Source organism: Pelodiscus sinensis, chromosome 26 (assembly GCF_049634645.1).
Source record: "Pelodiscus sinensis isolate JC-2024 chromosome 26, ASM4963464v1, whole genome shotgun sequence".
NCBI lineage: Eukaryota > Metazoa > Chordata > Testudines > Trionychidae > Pelodiscus > Pelodiscus sinensis.
Window position 1 is genome coordinate 21,834,188 of NC_134736.1, and position 18,510 is coordinate 21,852,697.

Consider the following 18,510-nt stretch of genomic DNA (forward strand, 5'->3'; position numbering starts at 1 on the left):
GGTGCAGCCGCTGCACCCAGAGCTCCTGCTGCTGCCTGAAGCAGCACAATGGAAGAGGGGGCAGAACAGGGCTCTACACCCAGAGCTCCTGTTGCTGCCTGAAGCAGCACAATGGAAGAGGGGGCAGAACAGGGCTCTACTACTACACACACACACACACACCAGCATCTGTATTGACTCCAGGTGAAAAGACACCTGCTGCTAATATCATCCTCACATGGCTCTGCACAGCACCCCAGCTGCCCCCGCCTTGGTGCAGGCAGGAAATTGTTACACCAAACTGACAGAGGGAAGAACAAAGGCTGAGAAAGGCAAAGGGCTTTGTCTAGTCACACAGCAGCCCTGATTCTGAAACTCACCCTCAGTCTGGATTTTCACACCCTGACTGATCAGAATAAAGTGACCTCCACTGAGCTACGGACCACAGCCCTGCTTAGGGATTGCTGAGACAGTTGTTTAGAAAAACTAGAACTGGGGGTGTGCAAAGATTTAACCCTCCTGCCATGGGCCGTGCCACTCTCCTGGGAGAGGGGGAGCGGCTCTCCACGGCACACCCTATGGATCACCTGTTGCTAATGGACACTTACCATTAATTACAACATAAGAATTGCCATACTAGGTCAGACCAAAGGTCCATCCAGCCCAGTACCCTGTCTGCTGACAGGGTCCAATGTCAGATTTCCTAGAGGAAGTGAACCGAACAGGTAATGATCAAGCAATCTCTCTCCTGCCATCCATCTCCACCCTCTGACAGACTGGCTAGGGACACCATTCCTTACCCATCCTGGCTAATAGACATGAATGGACTTAACTTCCATGAATGTATCTAGTTCTCTTTTATATAATTACAGCTGAGCCTTTTTGCTAGTGCTGCAGCTGGGGAGATCAGTTTAGTTTACATTATAAAACAGATTAAGCATTTTGACTTGTTTGTGTTACTTTGTCAAACTTCATTTTAAATAAAGTAAACATTATGTCCAACACAAAAGATTTAAACGTTTGCTTTATTTAAGGCAGCAGCAGAGAATCGTTTTTTGGTTGGGGACCACTGACCCGCAGGGAAAAAAAACCCTCTGATTTTGGGTTTCCCCCCATGTGGGTTCTTCTATGTCTAAAAAAATGTTCCTCCAACTGAAACACTTCCGACAGTCAGAGCAACTGAAGGATTTCTCCCTTGTGCAGGTCCTTCTATGGATAAGAAGTGAGCATCGACTGAAGCTTTTCCCAGTCAGAGCAGCTGAAGGATTTCTCCCCTTTGTGGCTTCTCGAATGTCTATTAAAATGTGAGCTGCAACTGAAGCTTTTCCCAAGTCAGAGCAGATAAAGGGTTTCTCCCCTGTGTGGGTTCTCCTATGGATACAAAGAAGTGAACTCTGACTGAAGCTTTTCCCACAATCAAAGCAGCTGAAGGGTTTCTCTCCTGTGTGAGTTCTCTTATGGATAACAAGGTGTGACCTCCAACTGAAGCATTTCCCACAGCCAGAGCAGATGAAAGGTCTCTCTCCAGCATGGACTCTTTTATGGAGAAGAAGAAGTGAGCTTTGACTGAAGCATATCCCACAGTCAGAGCAGCTGAAGAGTTTCTCCCTTGTGTGGGCTCTTTCAAGTGTAGTAAGAGATGCAGTGTCACTGCTAGCACAGAGTAACTGTTGATGAGGGATTTTCTGTTGAACAGTTTTTGTGTTTGTTTTTAAACCTCTGCTTCTGTTATTGGATTTACCCTGTCCCACTCCTGGATGGTTTCCCTGCAACCTGTGAGGGCTGCACTGACTCTGACAGGTCTCTGCTTGCTCAAGACTATGAGAATCATGCCCTTCAGATCTACCCAATAACATTCCACAAGCAGACATTCGCTCAAGTCCTTCCTGCTGAAGATTCTTCTCCTGGTTCTCACTCAGCATCCCATCACCTACTGGGACAAAGAGAGAATCCAGACAGGAGTCATTCCCTGTGCTGAGCTGAAAGGAAATTCTAAAACAGAAACAGGAAATTGGGAATATTCCCAAATAATAGCTGGATAGATTGAACCACCATGAGCAGAATTCACCCTTCTTCCCATAATTCTTCCCTCCACCCAGAACCCTCACACTGGAGTTCAAGACAGACTGAAGGATCAGGGAAAACTGACTAAAATGCACAAGTGACACCTGCTAGGAGGACACACAAATTAATTTGAGTCAGTTTAGCTGATCATTCACCTGGATGGGTGTCACTGCTGTTGTCCCCTTCCTCACTGCCCTGGAGAGCAGGGATCCGCAGTTTTCCCCTTTGGTCCACCCAGGAGATCACATGAGGTTTGAAGACTGGAAACCCTGCTCAGGATGCAATTAAACAAGAGTTGATCTTGTTCATTAAGGTCTGTGCCATTACTGATTCCAGAGCCATGATCGCAGTCGCCTATCCTGAGACAATCCTTCCCCACCTTGCAGGGACTGGGATCTGGCTGGTACAAGATCCCAGCACACACTTACTTGCAGGAAAAGTGCTTACCCCTGCCTCGGGAATTGCCTAGCTGATACCCCAGGTGAGCTGAGCACTCAGTTGCACACTCTAGGGTACAACTCCCTCAGGGCCTGTCCTGCCCGGGGACGGGCAGTCTGCGATTATGCAGATGAAGTGTGGGATATTTAAATCCCCGCTTCATTTGCAATTTTGTCTGATTACATTTACATTCCTCCCTCAAAGGAGGAAGCAAGTGTATATGTACCCAAGAGCTCTAGGGAAGGTTGGCACATCTGACACCGAGGCCCCTAGGCAGGATTCAGACTGCAGCTCCCACATGGCAGGTCACTAAGACTTGGAGAGAAAGGACCCAGCAGAGTTCTAGCTCCCCCAGGGCTCTGTCCACAAAGCTCCTGGCTGGGGCTGTGCTTGCCCTGCTCTTTGGCTCAGATGTTCTACTTGGGCCAGAAGGAAGCAGAGGAAGTGATGTGAATAGCAAAATGAACCCTTGGCTGGTTGCTTATGTCTGCCTATGGCTCCATACTTCTGATCCCAACTGCCTATGCCTGGTGGAGCCCTGCCAGCTGCCCACAACAGCTTCAACTTCCAAGGCCAGCCAGGGCAGTGCGCACCTTCCTTCCAGGGACCCAGCACAACAGCACAAGGGGACCCTGCAGGCACTAACAACAGCTGCACCCAGCCCTACAACTCTGGTACGTGCTGTTCCTGCCTGGGTCCTTCCACTGACTCCTCCAGCCAAGGCACTATATAGGCAAGATGGTGGAGAAGCACATGGAGACCTTGGCTGTGAGAAGAGCAGCACCATTGTTATGTCCTTGATCCTGCTTCCCCTGGGAGGGGCTGTGGAGGGGACAGTCTCTCGCACAGGTGCCAGGACTACGGGGGAGATACTCCTGACAATAGTGGTGGGGGCAATGAGAGACCCTGAACCAAACCCAACCCAGCTGCTCTAAAGCCCACCCAGCTTCTCATACCCGAGGGGACAGGAATCCTTACCCAAACAGCTCACGGCCTCATAATTCTCCTGCATCACATCCCAGTAGAGAGCTCTCTGGCCTGGGTCCAGCAGGGCCCATTCCTCCTCAGAGAAATACACAGCCACCTCCTGGAAGCTCACCGGATCCACCACGGTCATTTCCTGTTCCAGGCTCTGCAGGCCGGGGGCTGAGCTGGAGACAGACATGGGTGTTCTACAGCATGGCAGGGGGACAAGAGCAATTGGAGACATTTCATAAGGGACTTTATTCCATTCTATACCCCCACTCTGTCCAGACTCTGTCCCTGGTGACAGACATACTCAGCAATTGTGGGCAAAAGTTTAAGTCTATCTATTTCATAAACAGCGCACACCAGTTAGATCCCTAATCCATATACTTTTCTCTCCGTACCTAGCTTGAGTTACAACATTACTATGCCTGCAACAATGGGGATTCAGTTCTCAGCACCCAGTGTTTCCGATAAGCCAAACATTCACCTGCCTCAACATGGAGACCCATTAAAATCAGGGTGCTGTATTTAAAACGCTTAGTCTTCATTCATTGATTTGCATCTGACAGACTTTATAAATCTTTTCCACAAGAGAGAGTAAGTTAAGTTAATACAAGTATTCAGGTGCTTATTAAACACATGTACTGAGTGCTTGCAGGATGAGATCTTAAAATACATGGATTTATAGGGTCAGAAGATATCCTTAGTCATGCAGTCTGACCCCCTCTGTGGAACAAGTCTGACCCCCTCTGTGGAACAAGCCATTACACTTAGCCCAATTACCCAGGCACAAAGCTCTGTTTCCCCTATAGTGTGTTTTCTAGAAAATTGCCCAGTGTTGATCTGAAGACATCAAGGCTACGTCTACACTGGCCCCTTTTCCAGAAGGGGCATGTAAATTTCACTAGTCGTCGTAGGGAAATCCGCGGGGGATTTAAATATCCCCCGCGGCATTTAAATAAAAATGTCCGCCGCTTTTTTCCAGCTTTTAAAAAAGCCGGAAAAGAGCGTCTAGACTGGCCCCGATCCTCCGGAAAAAGTGCCCTTTTCCGGAGGCTCTTATTCTTACTTTGAATCCGGCGGCATTATCTGTGGCCGTGCAGGGACAGCCAGGCCAGGCAAAATTCACTGATGTATGTAAGTATGGGCAGCAGCGCTGCTGAATTGAAACATTGTTTTCAGTAACTCGAGTTAACTTTTCACAATGGCATGAAAATGAGCATTTCTGTGCCCTTGCTACCAATCTGAGTCTTCACAGGGGCAGGGAGCGAGGGGGGAACAGGTCACTAGCGAGTTAGACCACAATGCCTGGCAGCAGGCGCTGGGACTCCAAACGTTAAGGCTTTGTCGCCTGATTGGCAGCAGCACCTCTCAAAAGATGCAAAGTCTCTGGCCTTAAACCTCTCCCCCGCCCCCAACCAACCCACCCCCTTGCAGGTACAGTTATTGCCCCTCCCCCCCTCACCAAACCACCCCCTCGCTGTGAGCCCTGCCTCGCCTGACGGAAGGGGGGGGCTCACTGACTCGTCTATTGACACCCCATCAGCATTTGCTCCCTGTGGGGGCCCCCGCCCCTTCACATCGCTACACGGGGGGGGCCCGGCCATTGGCCCCGCGCCCCGCCCGGCAGGAGCGTTTCCCCCCCGCGGAAGGTGGAGCCCTTGTCCCCAACGCAGCAGCACGAGCCGCACCGCGCAGCCCCCCCGTGTGACAAGGAGCCGCCGCCCCCACCAGAGATTTGGGTCCAAGTCCCCCGCCCCGCGCTCGTCCCGGCACCGCCCGCAGCAGCGCGGCGAATAACGGCTCCAACGGCTCCCCCAGAACTCGCCCCGGGCAGTGCGCGGCGCATGCGCAGTGGCGGCAGCGGCCTCTACCCGCGCGCAGAGTCAGACGCTGCTGCGGGCTCCGCCCAGGGGCCAATCGCAGCGGGGCCTGGGCAGGGACCGGGAGCGACGGGCGGGGGGAGACGCGTTGAAAACCCGGCCGGGGCGCTGAGGAATGGGGTGGGCGGGGTCACACCGCGCGTGCGCAGCGCATCAGTGACTCCGCTCCCGGATCAGCGTCGGGTCTTCGCTCAGACCCGGAGCTGCCTGGCCGCGCCCCCGCCCCGCGGGGTTGGACGCCCCAAGCCTGGCAGCTGCAGCAGCTGCTGGGGGCGGGGCCGGGCACCGCGTGTCACAACAAGGAGGCGGGTCCCCACGTGCCGGGGAGGGGGCGGAGCCAGAGGGGCTGCCGGGGGCGGGGCTCGGCCCGTGCTGCTGCGTGTTCGGCCCGACGGGGCCTTTCCCTGCGCTGAGCCCCGGGCGGGAGAGCGCAGCGGAGCGGGGGGATATTGTGTCCGCCCCGCCCCCCTCTGCTGCTGCCGCCGCCGCCGCCGCCGGGGGGTTTCTGCCTTTAGTAATGGGGCGACGTGCGGGCTCTGGGGCCAGGCAGCAGCTGCCCTTGGTCTGACGTGGGGGCCCCCAAAGCGGGTCACAGCCCGTGTCGGGGGACAGAGCGACTCTGAGGACGGGCAAGGGGGGGGGGGCGGACAGAAAAGGGCGAACGGGGGGGGGGAGTCGGATCAAAACGGAGCGAATCCCTGGGAAGCCAAATCCCCCCCCCCCCCATGCCTGGCCCAGCTTCTGACCCAGGAGGGCGCCGGGGGGGGGGGGACATAGTCACAGGGGCAGGGTGGGGGATGGAGCCAGAAGACTACAGGGCAGTTGGGGGAGGGGGAGCAGCTGGGAGGGGCAGAGTGGGGCTGAGTCTCAGTGGGGGGGTGGCTCTGCCCTGGACCCCAGTGACCCAGTTGTGTCCTGTCACTGGCACAGACACAGTTCGCCTGGGGCAGCCACCCACCCTCTTGGGATCATTGGTCCTAAGCTTGTGGGGCTTGAGGGGAGGGGAACGTGAGGGATTGGGGCAAGCACTCTGGGTCCTGCCCTGGGAAATGGGGCAATGAAACAGAAACCAGCCTCCTAGGGTGGTGGTGGCCCTTATCACTGCCATTCTCCACCTCATCTGGGACAGTAAAACAGCCTGTTGGGGGTGGCCAGCCCTGCCTTAGTAGCTGGGGGACACTGGTCCCCAAATGAGTCCAGGCTCTGACAATTATTAATGACGGGGTGAGTCACATGCCTCAGCAGCATGTTACTTTTATTAGGTGCAAAGGGGAACAGAGTTTGATTGTAAAACATGAGGGATAAATGGGAGGGTTAATCCTTCCACCCTTTAGCCTCCCTAATGAGGAGCATGACTCAGGGCAACAGCTTCTCTCCTGAAAGGGGATGATGCTGCAATTAAACCTGCGAGGAAAACCCCCAAACCTGAGAGGATTTTCTCTCAGTAACTGACAATGGCCACAGGGCCCCTTGATGACACTGAGCAAAACCCCATTGCATCCGGTGGAGATTTAACACACCTAAGCACAGCAGGAGCAAGCGATTTGCATAGACACCACAGAGTCCCTCCCCAGTCCCAGCTTACTGTAAGGAACACAGTCATTCAGTTCCTGCCTACGCCTATAAACGAGAGCTGCACCACTTTCTGGGTGCCTTAAGAAACACCTGGCCCTGTAGCATCTGAGAGACTAGCAAAAAATCTGGAGAGTATCATGAGCTTCCATGGCACAACCCACTGCCTCAGACAACAAACACAGAGCAGTGGGCGGTGCCCATGAAAACTTGTTTTTTAAGTTTCCTTTAGTTACAAACTAACACGGCTCCCCCTGAGCCTTTTAACCAGGCAAGATTCTGTGTGTCTGTAACTGCCTGGGAGTTTTCTTAGGTAGCTTGGTGCTTGTCTGGGGCATTTCTGGGGCTCTGACTTCTCTGGCGGTTTTTTTCTTTTTTCTTTTTCTTTCTTCATTTCAGTCCGGCGAGTGTGATTGGCTCTCAGTTGTGCAACCTGCTTTAAAAAAAAAAAAAAAAAAAAAAAAAGCTTGAACAGGCTACACTGCTTCCTTACCCTCAGAAAGCGAAACTAACCTGCAGGGCAGGGGTGCGGAGGGGCCATGGCTGCTGGGGACCTGGCCGGGAGCTTCCAGGATGAGGTAACCTGTCCCATCTGCCTGGAGTATTTCACAGACCCGGTGTCTATCAAGTGTGGGCACAACTTCTGCCGGGCCTGCCTCAGCCAGTACTGGGGAGAGTCAGACCCCAACTTCTCCTGCCCCCAGTGCAGAGAGACCATCCTGCAGAGACACCTGCATCCCAACTACCAGCTGGGCAACCTGGTGGATCTGGTGAAACGCCTGCGGCTCCCGGTGGGGCCAGCGCCCGAGGGGCAGCCAGGGTGCGAGAGGCATCAGGAGGCCCTGAAGCTCTTCTGCCAGGAGGATCAAGCCCCCATCTGCGTGATCTGCAGAGAGTCCCGGGAGCACCGCACACACACGGCAGTGCCCATCGAGGAGGCTGCCCAGGAATATAAGGTAGGGACCAGGCTCTGCAGGGCAGGGAGTTACAGGGGCAGTTTCTCTGCAGCGACAGAGCCCCCTGCGTGTGTCTGACCTGCCCTGGGTAGAGCCAGGGGCCTGCCTGGGAACACGACCCAGCCACATGAAACTGGGCCAGGCCCAGAAGCGCTGCTGGGGAGTTACCATGGGCTGGAGAGGAGGGACCTGCTCCCCCAGTCTCACTGCTCCGTGGTGCTGTTCTCACTGGGCACGAGCCAGTGGCCCCAAGCAGCCCCCAGTGCCGCTGTCTGTGTTTACAGGAGCAAACCCTGAGCCGCCTGCAGCGTCTGCGGGAGGAGAGAGACGCGCTCCGGGGCCTGGAATCCGACTGGGCCAAGGAGAGCGAGAGGCTCCTGGTAGGTGCCGTGCCTGGCCCTGCCCAGCTGCTTTGCATGGGATGTGAGGGGGTGTCAGGCTCCTGGGGGAAGCTGGTGTTAGTTCCCACTGGGGTCGGTGGGTTCACCCCAGGGTGGCTGGGAGCAGCCTCTGGCTCTGCCTCTCTCCCGGGGGGGGGGGGGAGGGGGGCAGGGGTGAGGCCTGTCAAAGTGCTGCATGTGCCCAGCTGTGGCCAGGTCAGGCTGAGGGGAGATCTGTGCTGACCCACGGGGATGCCAGCGGCTGGTTTGGGCCCCATTTCCTAAGGGCCGGGCTGCACCTCAGTCTGTTGGTGCCGTGACGGGGGTTGGGGTGATTTTCGGTGACACTTTTGCCCTGGGACAAGCCCTGGGACAGATCCAGCCGGCCGGGCAAAGACATGGAGTGAAACGCTCCCTGCAGCCCGGACAAGGCCCTGCCACTTCCCACGGCCCCGCTCACCCGTGTTCTGGCCCCGCCCGCTCTGCGCCCCCAGAGGCAGACGGACGTGGAGCGGCAGCTGGTACGCTGGGAGTGCGAGCGGCTGCGGCAGTTCCTGGCGGAGCGAGAGCGCCTCCTGCTGGCCCGGCTGGGGGAGCTGGACAAGGAGATTGGGAGGAGGAGGGAGGAACATGCTGCCCGTCTGGGCAAGGAGATTTCCCGGCTCAGCGCCCTGATCTCGGAGCTGGAGAAGACATGTTGGCAGCCGGCGCTGGAATTGCTGCAGGTGAGACGGGGTCAGACGCACCCAGAGCCCAGCACAGGGAGGGGACCCCCTGAGTCACTGGGGGCTCACAGGGTAACTCAGCGCAGGGAGCAGGGCCTGGGGTGGGTGCAGGGCCAGGGCCCCAGGGCTGCAGAGAGAGAGTTTGGCCCATTGGGAAGGCTGGTGAAAAGCTGCCCGCTCCCCCCTTCCCACACAAAGCAGCTGGTGAAAAGGGCTTGGCTCCCCCTAGCACAGCCCTTCAGTGGGTCTCTCACCTGGGGGAGCAGCCTGTGGGGCAGGGGAGCAGTGTGGTTCCTCTGGGGCAAGGGGCTGGGCTGGGCCATGGGCACTGACTCTGCTCTGTTTCCTTCCCCTCTAGGGTGAGAGAAGCACTGTACGCAGGTAGGTCCAGGCTCCATCTGCCCCTCACCCCCCATCATGCTTGGAGCAGGCTCAGAGCCCAGCAGTGAATCCAGCTCCAGCCCCCCACCATGGGCCTGTCTCACCCTCTGAACCCTGCCCCCTCCATACCCACCACCCTGGGGCCTCTGCTGCTGTGCGGGTGTGAGCCACCCTGGGAAGAGACTGCCCCACAGCCTGGGATGGGGAAGCCTCCATGGGACCGGGCTGTCTCAGGGGAATATTAATAGGGCTGAGGCTGGTCACCCCAAGGGCCAAGCTTTGGCCTGGCCCATGGGGAAAGAGCCGAGTGTCCCAGGCAAGGCCCTAGGGAGGCAGTGTCCCCGTCCCAGAGCCCCCACCCCTCCCGGCGAGTGACGAGGCCCCTGGGGGCTGAGCGGAGAAGCTGAGGAGCAGCTGGGCCTGGAGAACGGGCCCCTCTCAGCCCTGGGAGCAGCCCAGCCAGGCCCCAATGGGGCACATGGGCCAGGCCGGGTGTGCGGGAGCCGGACTGGGTGCTGCCCAGGCTGTTTTCCCTCTGGCTGGAGAGAGGCCCCAGGGCTGGGCCCAGCAGGTTGTACCGGCAGGAAACTCCCTGGGCAGCCGAGGTCACTTGGTCCCGGGGCCCAGCTCCCACCCGCTCCCCTGAATGACTTTAGGGTTGCCAGATGGTTTTGACAAAAATACCAGACACACTTGATCTCAGATGGGGGAGGGGAACCAGCCACAGGAGGAGCGGGGCTGGCAGGAGAGATTGGGGGGGGGGGGGCGGGGAACCGGCAGGTGGGGAGCAGGGCTGGTCAGGAGGGGGTCATGGGAAGTGGGGCTGACCAGGAGAAATCAGGGAGGAGGGGGGAACCAGCTAATTGGAAGCAGGTCGCAGGGAGTGGGGCTAGCCTGGGTGCACGCAGATCCCGGGGCACTGCCTGTCCCATGCATTGTCCCAGCCCCGCTCTTCCTCCCACCCCCCCCCGTGTAGTTGTGTACTGCCTGGCTGGTGGGCACGCTCATGCTGTGTGAGTACACAACTACGTACTGATACTCATGAAAATAAGAAAACTTACTTAATTAGAAAATACCAGACATTGATGTGTCTGGTATTTTCTCAATTTGTTTCCCAAAGAAAAAGCTCAAATACTGGACTGTCCAGTTCAAAACTGGACACCTGGCAACCCTGTCTGGCTTTGATGGGCTGAGGCAGGAGGCCAATAACATCCTCATGTCTCTGCAGGGGTGAGGAGGTGATGTCACCGCATCCGGCGCCCAAGTGCCCGGAGCTGGAGCGGAGAATCCGGGACTTCCCAGGAGAGAACAGTCTCCAGGGGGCCGTGACGGGATTCCTGGGTACGGGGCGGCGCTGCTGGGGGCTCCTCTCTCACTGTCTGGGGGTGTGGGGAGGGGTGTGGAAAGGCCCGGCTGGGTCCCTGAGATCCCAGGGTCTGCTCCTGGGGGGCTGGTGGGTTCCTGAGCCCAGGCCAGGGTTGGGGGGTGCTCTGTGAAAAACGGCAGGATCCTAGCAGGATGTGGATGGTGGAGAGGAGGCGCGAGGAGTGAAAATGCCTCTCCCACTGCCCCAGTCCCCGGGGCCGCCCCCTCCTGCTGCCAAGCAGAGGGTCCCCCAGCCCAGCCTGCACAGGCCGAGGGGCAGGGGGAGCTGGTTGCTGTGGGAGATGTTGTCACAGACTCAGGGCCCGAGTCCCAGCTTCCTGGATGTTCATGACGCCTCCCTGTCTGATGCCAGCCGCACGCCTGGGCCCAGTGTCTGAACCCCTTGGGCCAGACGCTCAGAGCTGGGCAGGTGCCCGGTGAGTCACACAGGTGTCTGGCGGGACTTTTAGAAGCCCCTGAGCAGCTGGGCCCCTAACTTCCACTAGAGCCCATAGGAGTTGGGCACCTCCTCTGTGCGGGCGCGGGTGAAATCCCAGGGGCCTCTCTGCATGGCTGAGGGGAGAAACACCTGAGAAACTGGTTCCCGGGCCTGATTTCCCAGGGCACATCTGGCAGCATGGGGCAGAGCTGGGCCGTGAGCCCTGGGCACTGCCCCCCCCAGTGACGGGTTTTTCTCTTCCCTTCCAGGGGCGCTGGCTGTGGAGAGAGGTGAGGATCCCGGGGTGCTGCCCTAGGGCCAGGCATGGCAGCTGTTGAGAGCCTGTTGAGAGCCTGGGCGGGCGCGAGGAGATTGGCGCAGGAGAAAGCCCAGGCGGGAGGAGTGGGACAGAGCAGCCGAGGGATGTCGGAGGCAGTGGGGAGCTGGGGCAGAGCCCACGGTGGTAGGAGGGGCCCGGACATCCCTGCTCCCGCTGTGTGGGTGGAGCGGGGGGGGGGGGGAGCTCTGCAGTGGGAATTCTCACCTCTCGCTCTCTCTCTCTCTCTCTCTCTCTGCTTGTTCCAGGATTCAGGCGAGCCCGAGAATTCGCAGGTAACTGGCCTTGCTCTGGTGTCGGTGACTCCAGCTCCCGCTCTCAGGAGAGACTGGCTCTCTGCAGCCCCCCCCCACCCTCCGCGCTGTGCCATTGCTGCAGGCTTGGGAGATGGCCCGGCCCTTGGCAGAGCAGTAACCCCCAGATCCTTGGGCCCACCCCTTTGCAGGGACCCTAGAGGCAGGGGCTGGGAGCCAGGGGGCCTCACACACCCTGCTGGCGAAGCTGGAGCCCGGGGAGTGGCTGGGGGGTGTAATGGAGTCAGATTGTGACTCCAGAGCTAAGGCCGGGAGACGCTTCCCACCTGAATCCTGCTCATCCACCCTTGGCCTGGGACCGGAAACTGCTTCCTGGCAGGGTCCCCTCGGTCCAATATGGCTGGTGTTTCATAAACATTCATTCTAAACATTTAAACTGGGCCTGTGGGCTAGCAAACCCTGGGCCACCCGCCCTCTTCTCACCAGCACCCGGCAGCTCCACCCCTGCTCCCCAGCCACTGGGAGCGGCCAGTGCTTAACGTAGTATGGAAGAGGTGCCAAGTGGGGCACATTTTTTACTTTACTAAGTTATGTTCAGGGCCCAGAGGTGCCAGGGCTGGAAACTGCCAGGCCCAGAGGTCTCAGAGGGGACCATGTTAGTCTGTACCTTAAAAAAAATAAAAAAACGAGTGCTCCTGTGGCACCTGAGAAACCAGCAAAAGAAAATAGTAGTCTATAGGATCAGGGGTGGCCCGTGAGCCTAGGCAAACAAGGCAGTTGCCTAGGGCGCCCCATGATTACGTCATGGCCTTGCAGGCGGGGGCGCCGATTGCGCCTTCCATCTGGGGTGCCAGCTGCCGCAGCCGGCCTCAGGTCCCAGCATTTCCTGACTCCACATTGCACCTCCGTGGTTTGTGCCTAGCCCCAGGAAGAACGGATCCCGGGCAGCCCAGCTCTGTGGGCTGGGCCCTCAGGCAGGGCAGGCGTGTCCCTGGCAATACAAGCTGGCTGCGTCTAGACTGGCAACTTGCCAGCTGTCTACACTGGCCACTTGAATTTCTGCAGAAACACTGATGATCTCATGTAAGATTGTCAGTGTTCTTGCGGAAATACTGTGCTGCTCCCGTTCGAGCAAAAGCCCTCTTGCGCAAATGCCCATCTCTGCCCCCTGCCTTTAACCCCTTCCCCGGTGCCTCTCTAGCCCCCTGGCACCCACCCTTCCCTTCCCACCCACTGAGGATCAAACCTGCCACCACCACCCCCATCTGCCCTGGTGCCTTCCCCATCCCTGTCCCCCGGCATTTGTCTCTCCCCCACTCTGCCCCTTGGTGTCTTTCCTTTTCTCATTCTGCCCTGCCCCCCTCTCTTCAGCACAAACCCCTTTCCCCTCCCCACCCTCACCCCTGCTGCTTTCCCTCTCCCCTCACACTCCCTCCACCTTCCCCTTAGTTCTCCCCTGACCCTGAACTCCTCATCCCCCTCTAGCCCCTGGTACCAGCCCCTCTGGTCACCTCTCCTCTGCCTCCCTGGGGCCCCTCTCTGCCTTCACCTCCGTCAGAACCACAGAACTGGCAGGGACCTCGAGAGTCATTGAGTCCAGTCCCCGGCCCTCACGGCAAGACCAAGCACCATCCAGACCATCCCTGCCAGGTGTGTGTCCAACCCGCTCTTCAATATCTCCAGGGATGGAGACTCCACAACCCCCCAGGCAACTTATTCCAGTGTCTCACCACCCGGACAGGCAGAAAGTTTTTCCTAGTGTCCAACCTAAACCTCCCTTGCTGCAGTTTAAGCCCCTTGCTGCTTGTCCTGTCCTCAGAGGCCAAGGGGAACAGTTTTTCTCCCTCCTCCTTGTGACACCCTTTTAGATACTTGAAAACCGCTCTCATGTCCCCTCTCAGTCTTCTCCTTTCCAAACCAAACAAGCCCAATTCCTCCAGCCTCCCCTCCTAGCTCATGTTCTCTCGACCTTGTATCATTCTTATTCCTATTCTCTGGACCTTCTCCAATTTCTCCGCCTCTCCTGAAATGTGGGGCCCAGAACTTGACACCGTTGTCAAACTGAGGCCTGATCAGCATAGAGGAGAGCAGGGGACGACTCCTTGTCTGCATCTAGACTGGCATGATTTTCCAGAAATGATTTTAACGGAAAAGTTTTCCGTTAAAAGCATTTTCGGGACAGAGCTTCTAGATTGGCAGGACGCTTTTCCGCAAAAGCACTTTTTGCAGAAAAGCGTCCGTAGCCAATCTAGACGCGCTTTTCCGCAAAAAAGCCCCGATCGCCATTTTCGCAGTCAGGGCTTTTTTGCAGAAAACAAATCTGAGCTGTCTACACTGGCCCTTTTGCGCAAAAGGACTTTTGCCCGAACGGGAGCAGCACAGTATTTACGCAAGAACATTGACTATCTTACATGACATCGTCAGTGCTTTTGTGGAAATTCAAGTGGCCAGTGTAGACAGCTGGCAAGTTTTTCCGGAAAAGCGGCTGATTTTCTGGAAAAACTGGCCAGTCTAGACACAGCCCTTGTGTCTTGCTCACAGCACTCCTGGGAATCTGCCTCCATGGTGCCTGCTCTTCCTTTTGCCCCTCTGCCTGCCTGGTGTCTCCTACCTGGGCCCCCCTTTGGGTCCTGTGGTGTAGGCCCCACCCCATCTCTGCCACACTGGTGCCCACATCTCGTCACCCCTCTGCCTTCCTTGGGCCTCCCCTTCCCCACACCCCTCTGTCTGTTCACCTGTGACCCTCTGCCCCCTGGTGTCCACCCCTCCCTCTGCCCTCCTTGCCATCTGCCCCTCCACCCAGCCCCCCAGGGGACTGTCCCTTCCCTCACCCCTCTGTCCCCTTGTGCCTGCTCCTCTTGCCCCACATTTGCCCTATGGTGGCTCCCTCCCCTCCACCCCTCCCCCTCTGCCCCATCATCTGCCCCTCCCCTTTCCTCTCCCAGCATTACCCTGCCCCTCCCCCCACTGACAGCTTGCCACTCCTCCCCCACTACTCCTGCCCTTTTCCTGCTCTTTGTCTCCTCACCTGCAGAGGGGCCCTGAGTCCCCTCAGGCAATAACACCCCTCCGCATAGCGATTAACGGGGGGCAGGTTAATTTCCTGCTGACCCCAGGGACCCGCCCCTGCCCCCGACCCTGACTCTGAGACTCTCTCCCCAGTGGACGTGACTCTGGATCCAGACACAGCTCATCCCAACCTCGTCCTGTCTGAGGATCGGAAACATGTGAGACTCGGAGACACGCGCCAGGATCTGCCCGACACCCCGAAGAGATTTGACCCTTGTCCCTGTGTGCTGGGCGCCGAGGGGTTCACGGGTGGGAGGCGTTACTGGGAGGTGGAGGTGGGAGACAAGACTGACTGGGACCTGGGTGTCTGCAGGGAATCTGTGAGCAGGAAGGGGAAGGTCACACTCACAACCAAACAAGGATACTGGGCCGTGTGGCTGAGGAGTGGGGATAAATACACAGTCTCTACCTCCCCTTGGACCCCCCTCCCCGTGAGCGCCAGGCCCAGCCGGGTGGGGATTTTCCTGGACTACGAGGCAGGCAAGGTCTCATTTTACAATGTGACTGATGGGTCCCATCTCTTCACCTTCACCGGCACCTTCTCCGGGATGCTCCGCCCCTATTTCTGTCCTGGTTACGATGAGACTCCCCTGACCATCTGCCCGGTGCCAGCCTAGGCTGGAGGGAATCCCTGCCCCTGATGGTTATTGCAGGTACCTGGACATTTTGTGCCAACCGGTCACTGCCCCTTGCCCTTTGCAACTGGATCCTCCAGTGAAAAACCAGACACCTGGCAGCCGGGTGAATGGAACCCTCTGGCTGGAAGGATCCCAGTCCGATTTTCGTCCCTGCCCCTGGGTTTGCTCCACCCCAGCACAGGGTGATGCTGGTGTAAGCAGGGTCAGGGTAAGCTCTACTCTGACATCTGGTGGTGAACTGTAGCGAGTGGTGCAAAGAGACTTCAGGGGCTGATCTCATTTGCATAGATACATCCAATTTGCATAGACACACCCACCATGACTGAGAGGCTGGGGGTAGATTTTGTACTTGGTGGTGGTGGTGTCCTTGTCTGAGTGCCTAAACAGCACTGATTGTATCTTTCTCTCTCTACTATGGAGTATCAGAACTAATTTGGATTCTATTAGGTATCTAGTTGTGAGCTGAAGAGTTGACTTCACTGTAAGCTACTGGAGCACTGGCACTGAGGCTCCTCTATTATGAGCTGAACTTATTGAAATCACTGGCTATTTCTACAATGACATGATTTTCTGGAGATGCTTTTAATGGAAAAGTTTTCCGTTAAAAGCATTTTTGGAAAAGCATGTCTAGATTGGCAAGATGCTTTTCTGCAAAAGTGCTTTTTGCGGAAAAGCGTCCGTGGCCAATCTAGATGTGCTTTTCCACATAAAAGCCCTGATTGCTATTTTTGCGGAAAACAAATCTCTGTTGTCTACATTGGCCCTTTTGTGCAAAATTTTTTTGGGAAAAAGACTTTTACCCGAACGGGAGCAGCATAGCATTTCCACAAAAGCACTGACAATCTTACATGAGATTGTCAGTGCTTTTGCAGAAATTCAAGTAGCCAGTGTAGACAGCTGGCAAGTTCTTCCGCAAAACTGCTTTTGCGGAAAAACTTGCCAGTCTAGACACAGCCAGGCTGTGTCTACATTGGCACCCGTTTCTGGAAAAGGGATGCTAATGAGACCAGTCAGAATTTCAAATCCGTGGAGGATTTAAATATCCCCCGCGGCATTTGCATTTACATGGCTTCTGCTTTTTTCCGGCTTGGGGTTAAGCCGGAGAAAAGCGCCAGTCTGGACGCGATTTTCCAGAAAATAAACCCTTTTCCGGAAGATCCCTTATTCCTACTTGAAAGTAAAAAGAAAACTGGGGATTACCCCCAACACTGGAGAAGGTGGGCATTGATCCCACTGCCTCTCTTATGCAAAGCAAGCGCTCTACCACTTGAGCTAATTCCCCTGCCACGGTTAGAGCTACCCTTCTTGGAGGCTCTTCACTTCTCCACAGGGACGTCTGCCTTCTAGGTCAGTTAGTCGTGGGAAAGGAGAAGGCTCCGAAAAGGCCTCAAGGGCAACTCTCAAGGAGACTCCCTGCAGCAAAGCCATGGGGGGGCTCTGAGATGGCCCCTGCCCTGCAGCCTGTCCCACCTGGCCACTGTCATGGACTCTCTGTGAGGTCATCACCTCCCAACCTCCTTTAGCCAATAAGCTGAGGGGCTGCAAAAGGCCCTTGTGATGTCACTGCCACACCCACCCCTGCCCTCCAGGGCTAATGTCCTGCCCCAGGCAGCCCCTTTGCATGGCTGAGCTGCTCCCAGGGGTGAAAGTGACACATTTCTTACAGGGACTGTTCTATTGGGCACCACCCCTTGGGCCGGACAGGAGGCTCAAGGCAGGAAGTTGGGGGAGGGGTTGTGATAGGACAGTACCTGTAAGAAATTAAAATGTGGAGTGTGGGTGATTCAGGGCAGGGATTTGGGGAGTGTGTGAGAGTGGGGGGGGGGGCTCAGGACAGGAGTGAGGATGTGGGAGGGTAGAGAAGTCAGGGCACAGGATTGGGGATGGGGGTGGCTTGGGGCTGGGACTGTGTATCGAGGGGATCAATGGGACTAGAATCTCAGCTCCCTCTGCTCTGGGCTCCCTGAGGCCCTTTCACACACAAGGGCTTTCTCTGTAGCGTGATGGGGAGAGGAAATCCTGAGCCAGTGACACAGACTGACCTGGGCGCAGGCCAACAAGGGGGGTTTCAGTGAAGCTACATGTAAATGGATCCATCTAGTAACCCCTGCCAGCCACACGCACAAGGGAGGGGACTTTAGCCAAGGAAGCAAGGACTCTGAGGGAGGGTTGGAAGCGAAGGGGGTTAATCAGATGAACGGGAGTTTCCAATGCTGGGCTGTGGCTAAGATGGATGAGGGGATGTCACAGGGCACTAGCACAGCAAGGGGACCAGAGAGGGCCCTGCTGCACCGAGAGACATGGCAAAGCCTGGGATTGAGCCAGGGACCCTTTAATATTTCATCTTAGGCTCCCTCCCCACACTGAGCTCCCCATAAACCCCTCTAGCTGGTTATTAACTGTCCGGGATGTCTGGCAGCTGTGTCACTAACATGATGCCGTCGTGCCCGGCCCAGGAAGGCGCGACTGGTGTTTCCTGCCACCTGCAGTTTGACTGGCTCCTTCCCCCCATTCCTGCCTTAGCTCCCGGGCTGACCTGGCAGCTGAAGTGGTCGGGGTCCCAGCAGCCTGGGCAGGGAGTCGGGTGGCCAGACCCTGGTGGCAAGAGTCTTGGTGCTACTTGTTTCCCTGCCCCCTCTGGTGCCCTCACTCCCCACCCGCAGCCCCTGCTGCCTGCCTGGGTCCCTGTGCTGTGTCAGACGCTCAGTGAACCCTCCTGTTTCACACGGGCTGGGAGTGGCTCTGGGCTAGGGCACAGGGCTGTGTCATTCCCTGTGGGAGCGGGAGGCCCCCGGAGCCCAGAGCGAGTGGACTCCCCAAGGGGCGCACGGTGAGAGACAGGGGGCTGGCGGCTCAGGGAGGGGCGGTCCCAGGAGGCAGAGGGCACCTGTGACTCTCGGCTGGCAGCTGACACTCTGCTCCTTGCTTCCCTCCCGCTGCTTCACCTCCCAGGGCTTCTTTCTCCTTCCCTGTCCATAGCAGGCAGCTACACAAAGGCAGGTCACCAAACCAGACACCCCTGTGGCCAGCATGGCCTCTCAGGGCGCCCCCGCCTGCCCCG

General features: G+C 57.2%; 2 protein-coding genes and 1 pseudogene across 6 annotated transcripts in view; 1 reads left to right on the forward strand and 2 right to left on the reverse strand.

Moving 5' to 3' along the window:
• The window catches only part of LOC112545764 (zinc finger protein RFP-like), a 151,913-nt gene that overhangs the window by 93,845 nt on the left and 39,558 nt on the right, over window positions 1–18,510 (reverse strand). The window lies entirely within an intron of this gene.
• On the reverse strand, window positions 796–5,391 carry LOC142820487 (zinc finger protein 426-like). 5 transcript variants are annotated; one of them, XM_075909492.1, is made up of 4 exons: window positions 5,182–5,391; window positions 3,460–3,632; window positions 2,199–2,312; window positions 796–1,912 (listed from the first exon to the last, which is right to left on the reverse strand). In XM_075909492.1, exons 2-4 carry the CDS (start codon window positions 3,596–3,598, stop codon window positions 1,005–1,007), a joined length of 1,161 nt encoding a protein of 386 aa, XP_075765607.1. In that variant the 5' UTR covers window positions 3,599–3,632; window positions 5,182–5,391; the 3' UTR covers window positions 796–1,004. The 5 variants fall into 5 exon arrangements, with proteins under 5 accessions (XP_075765607.1, XP_075765609.1, XP_075765605.1 ...); XM_075909490.1 differs by having other exon boundaries at window positions 800–1,912; window positions 3,460–3,653; window positions 5,182–5,385; XM_075909491.1 differs by having other exon boundaries at window positions 801–1,909; window positions 3,460–3,653; window positions 5,182–5,384.
• Window positions 6,229–16,914, forward strand: LOC142820485 (zinc finger protein RFP-like; annotated as a pseudogene).

Excerpts from the sequence above, each read along its gene's own strand:
- LOC142820487 (XM_075909490.1), bottom strand. The coding sequence starts at position 3,646 with ATGTCTGTCTCCAGCTCAGCCCCCGGCCTGCAGAGCCTGGAACAGGAA. Across the intron at positions 2,313-3,459 it reads TGAGGCCGTGAGCTGTTTGG|GGTTTCCAGTCTTCAAACCT; the intron begins GTAAGGATTCCT and ends CATCCTGAGCAG. Across the intron at positions 1,913-2,198 it reads CAGCAGTGACACCCATCCAG|TAGGTGATGGGATGCTGAGT; the intron begins GTGAATGATCAG and ends TCTTTGTCCCAG.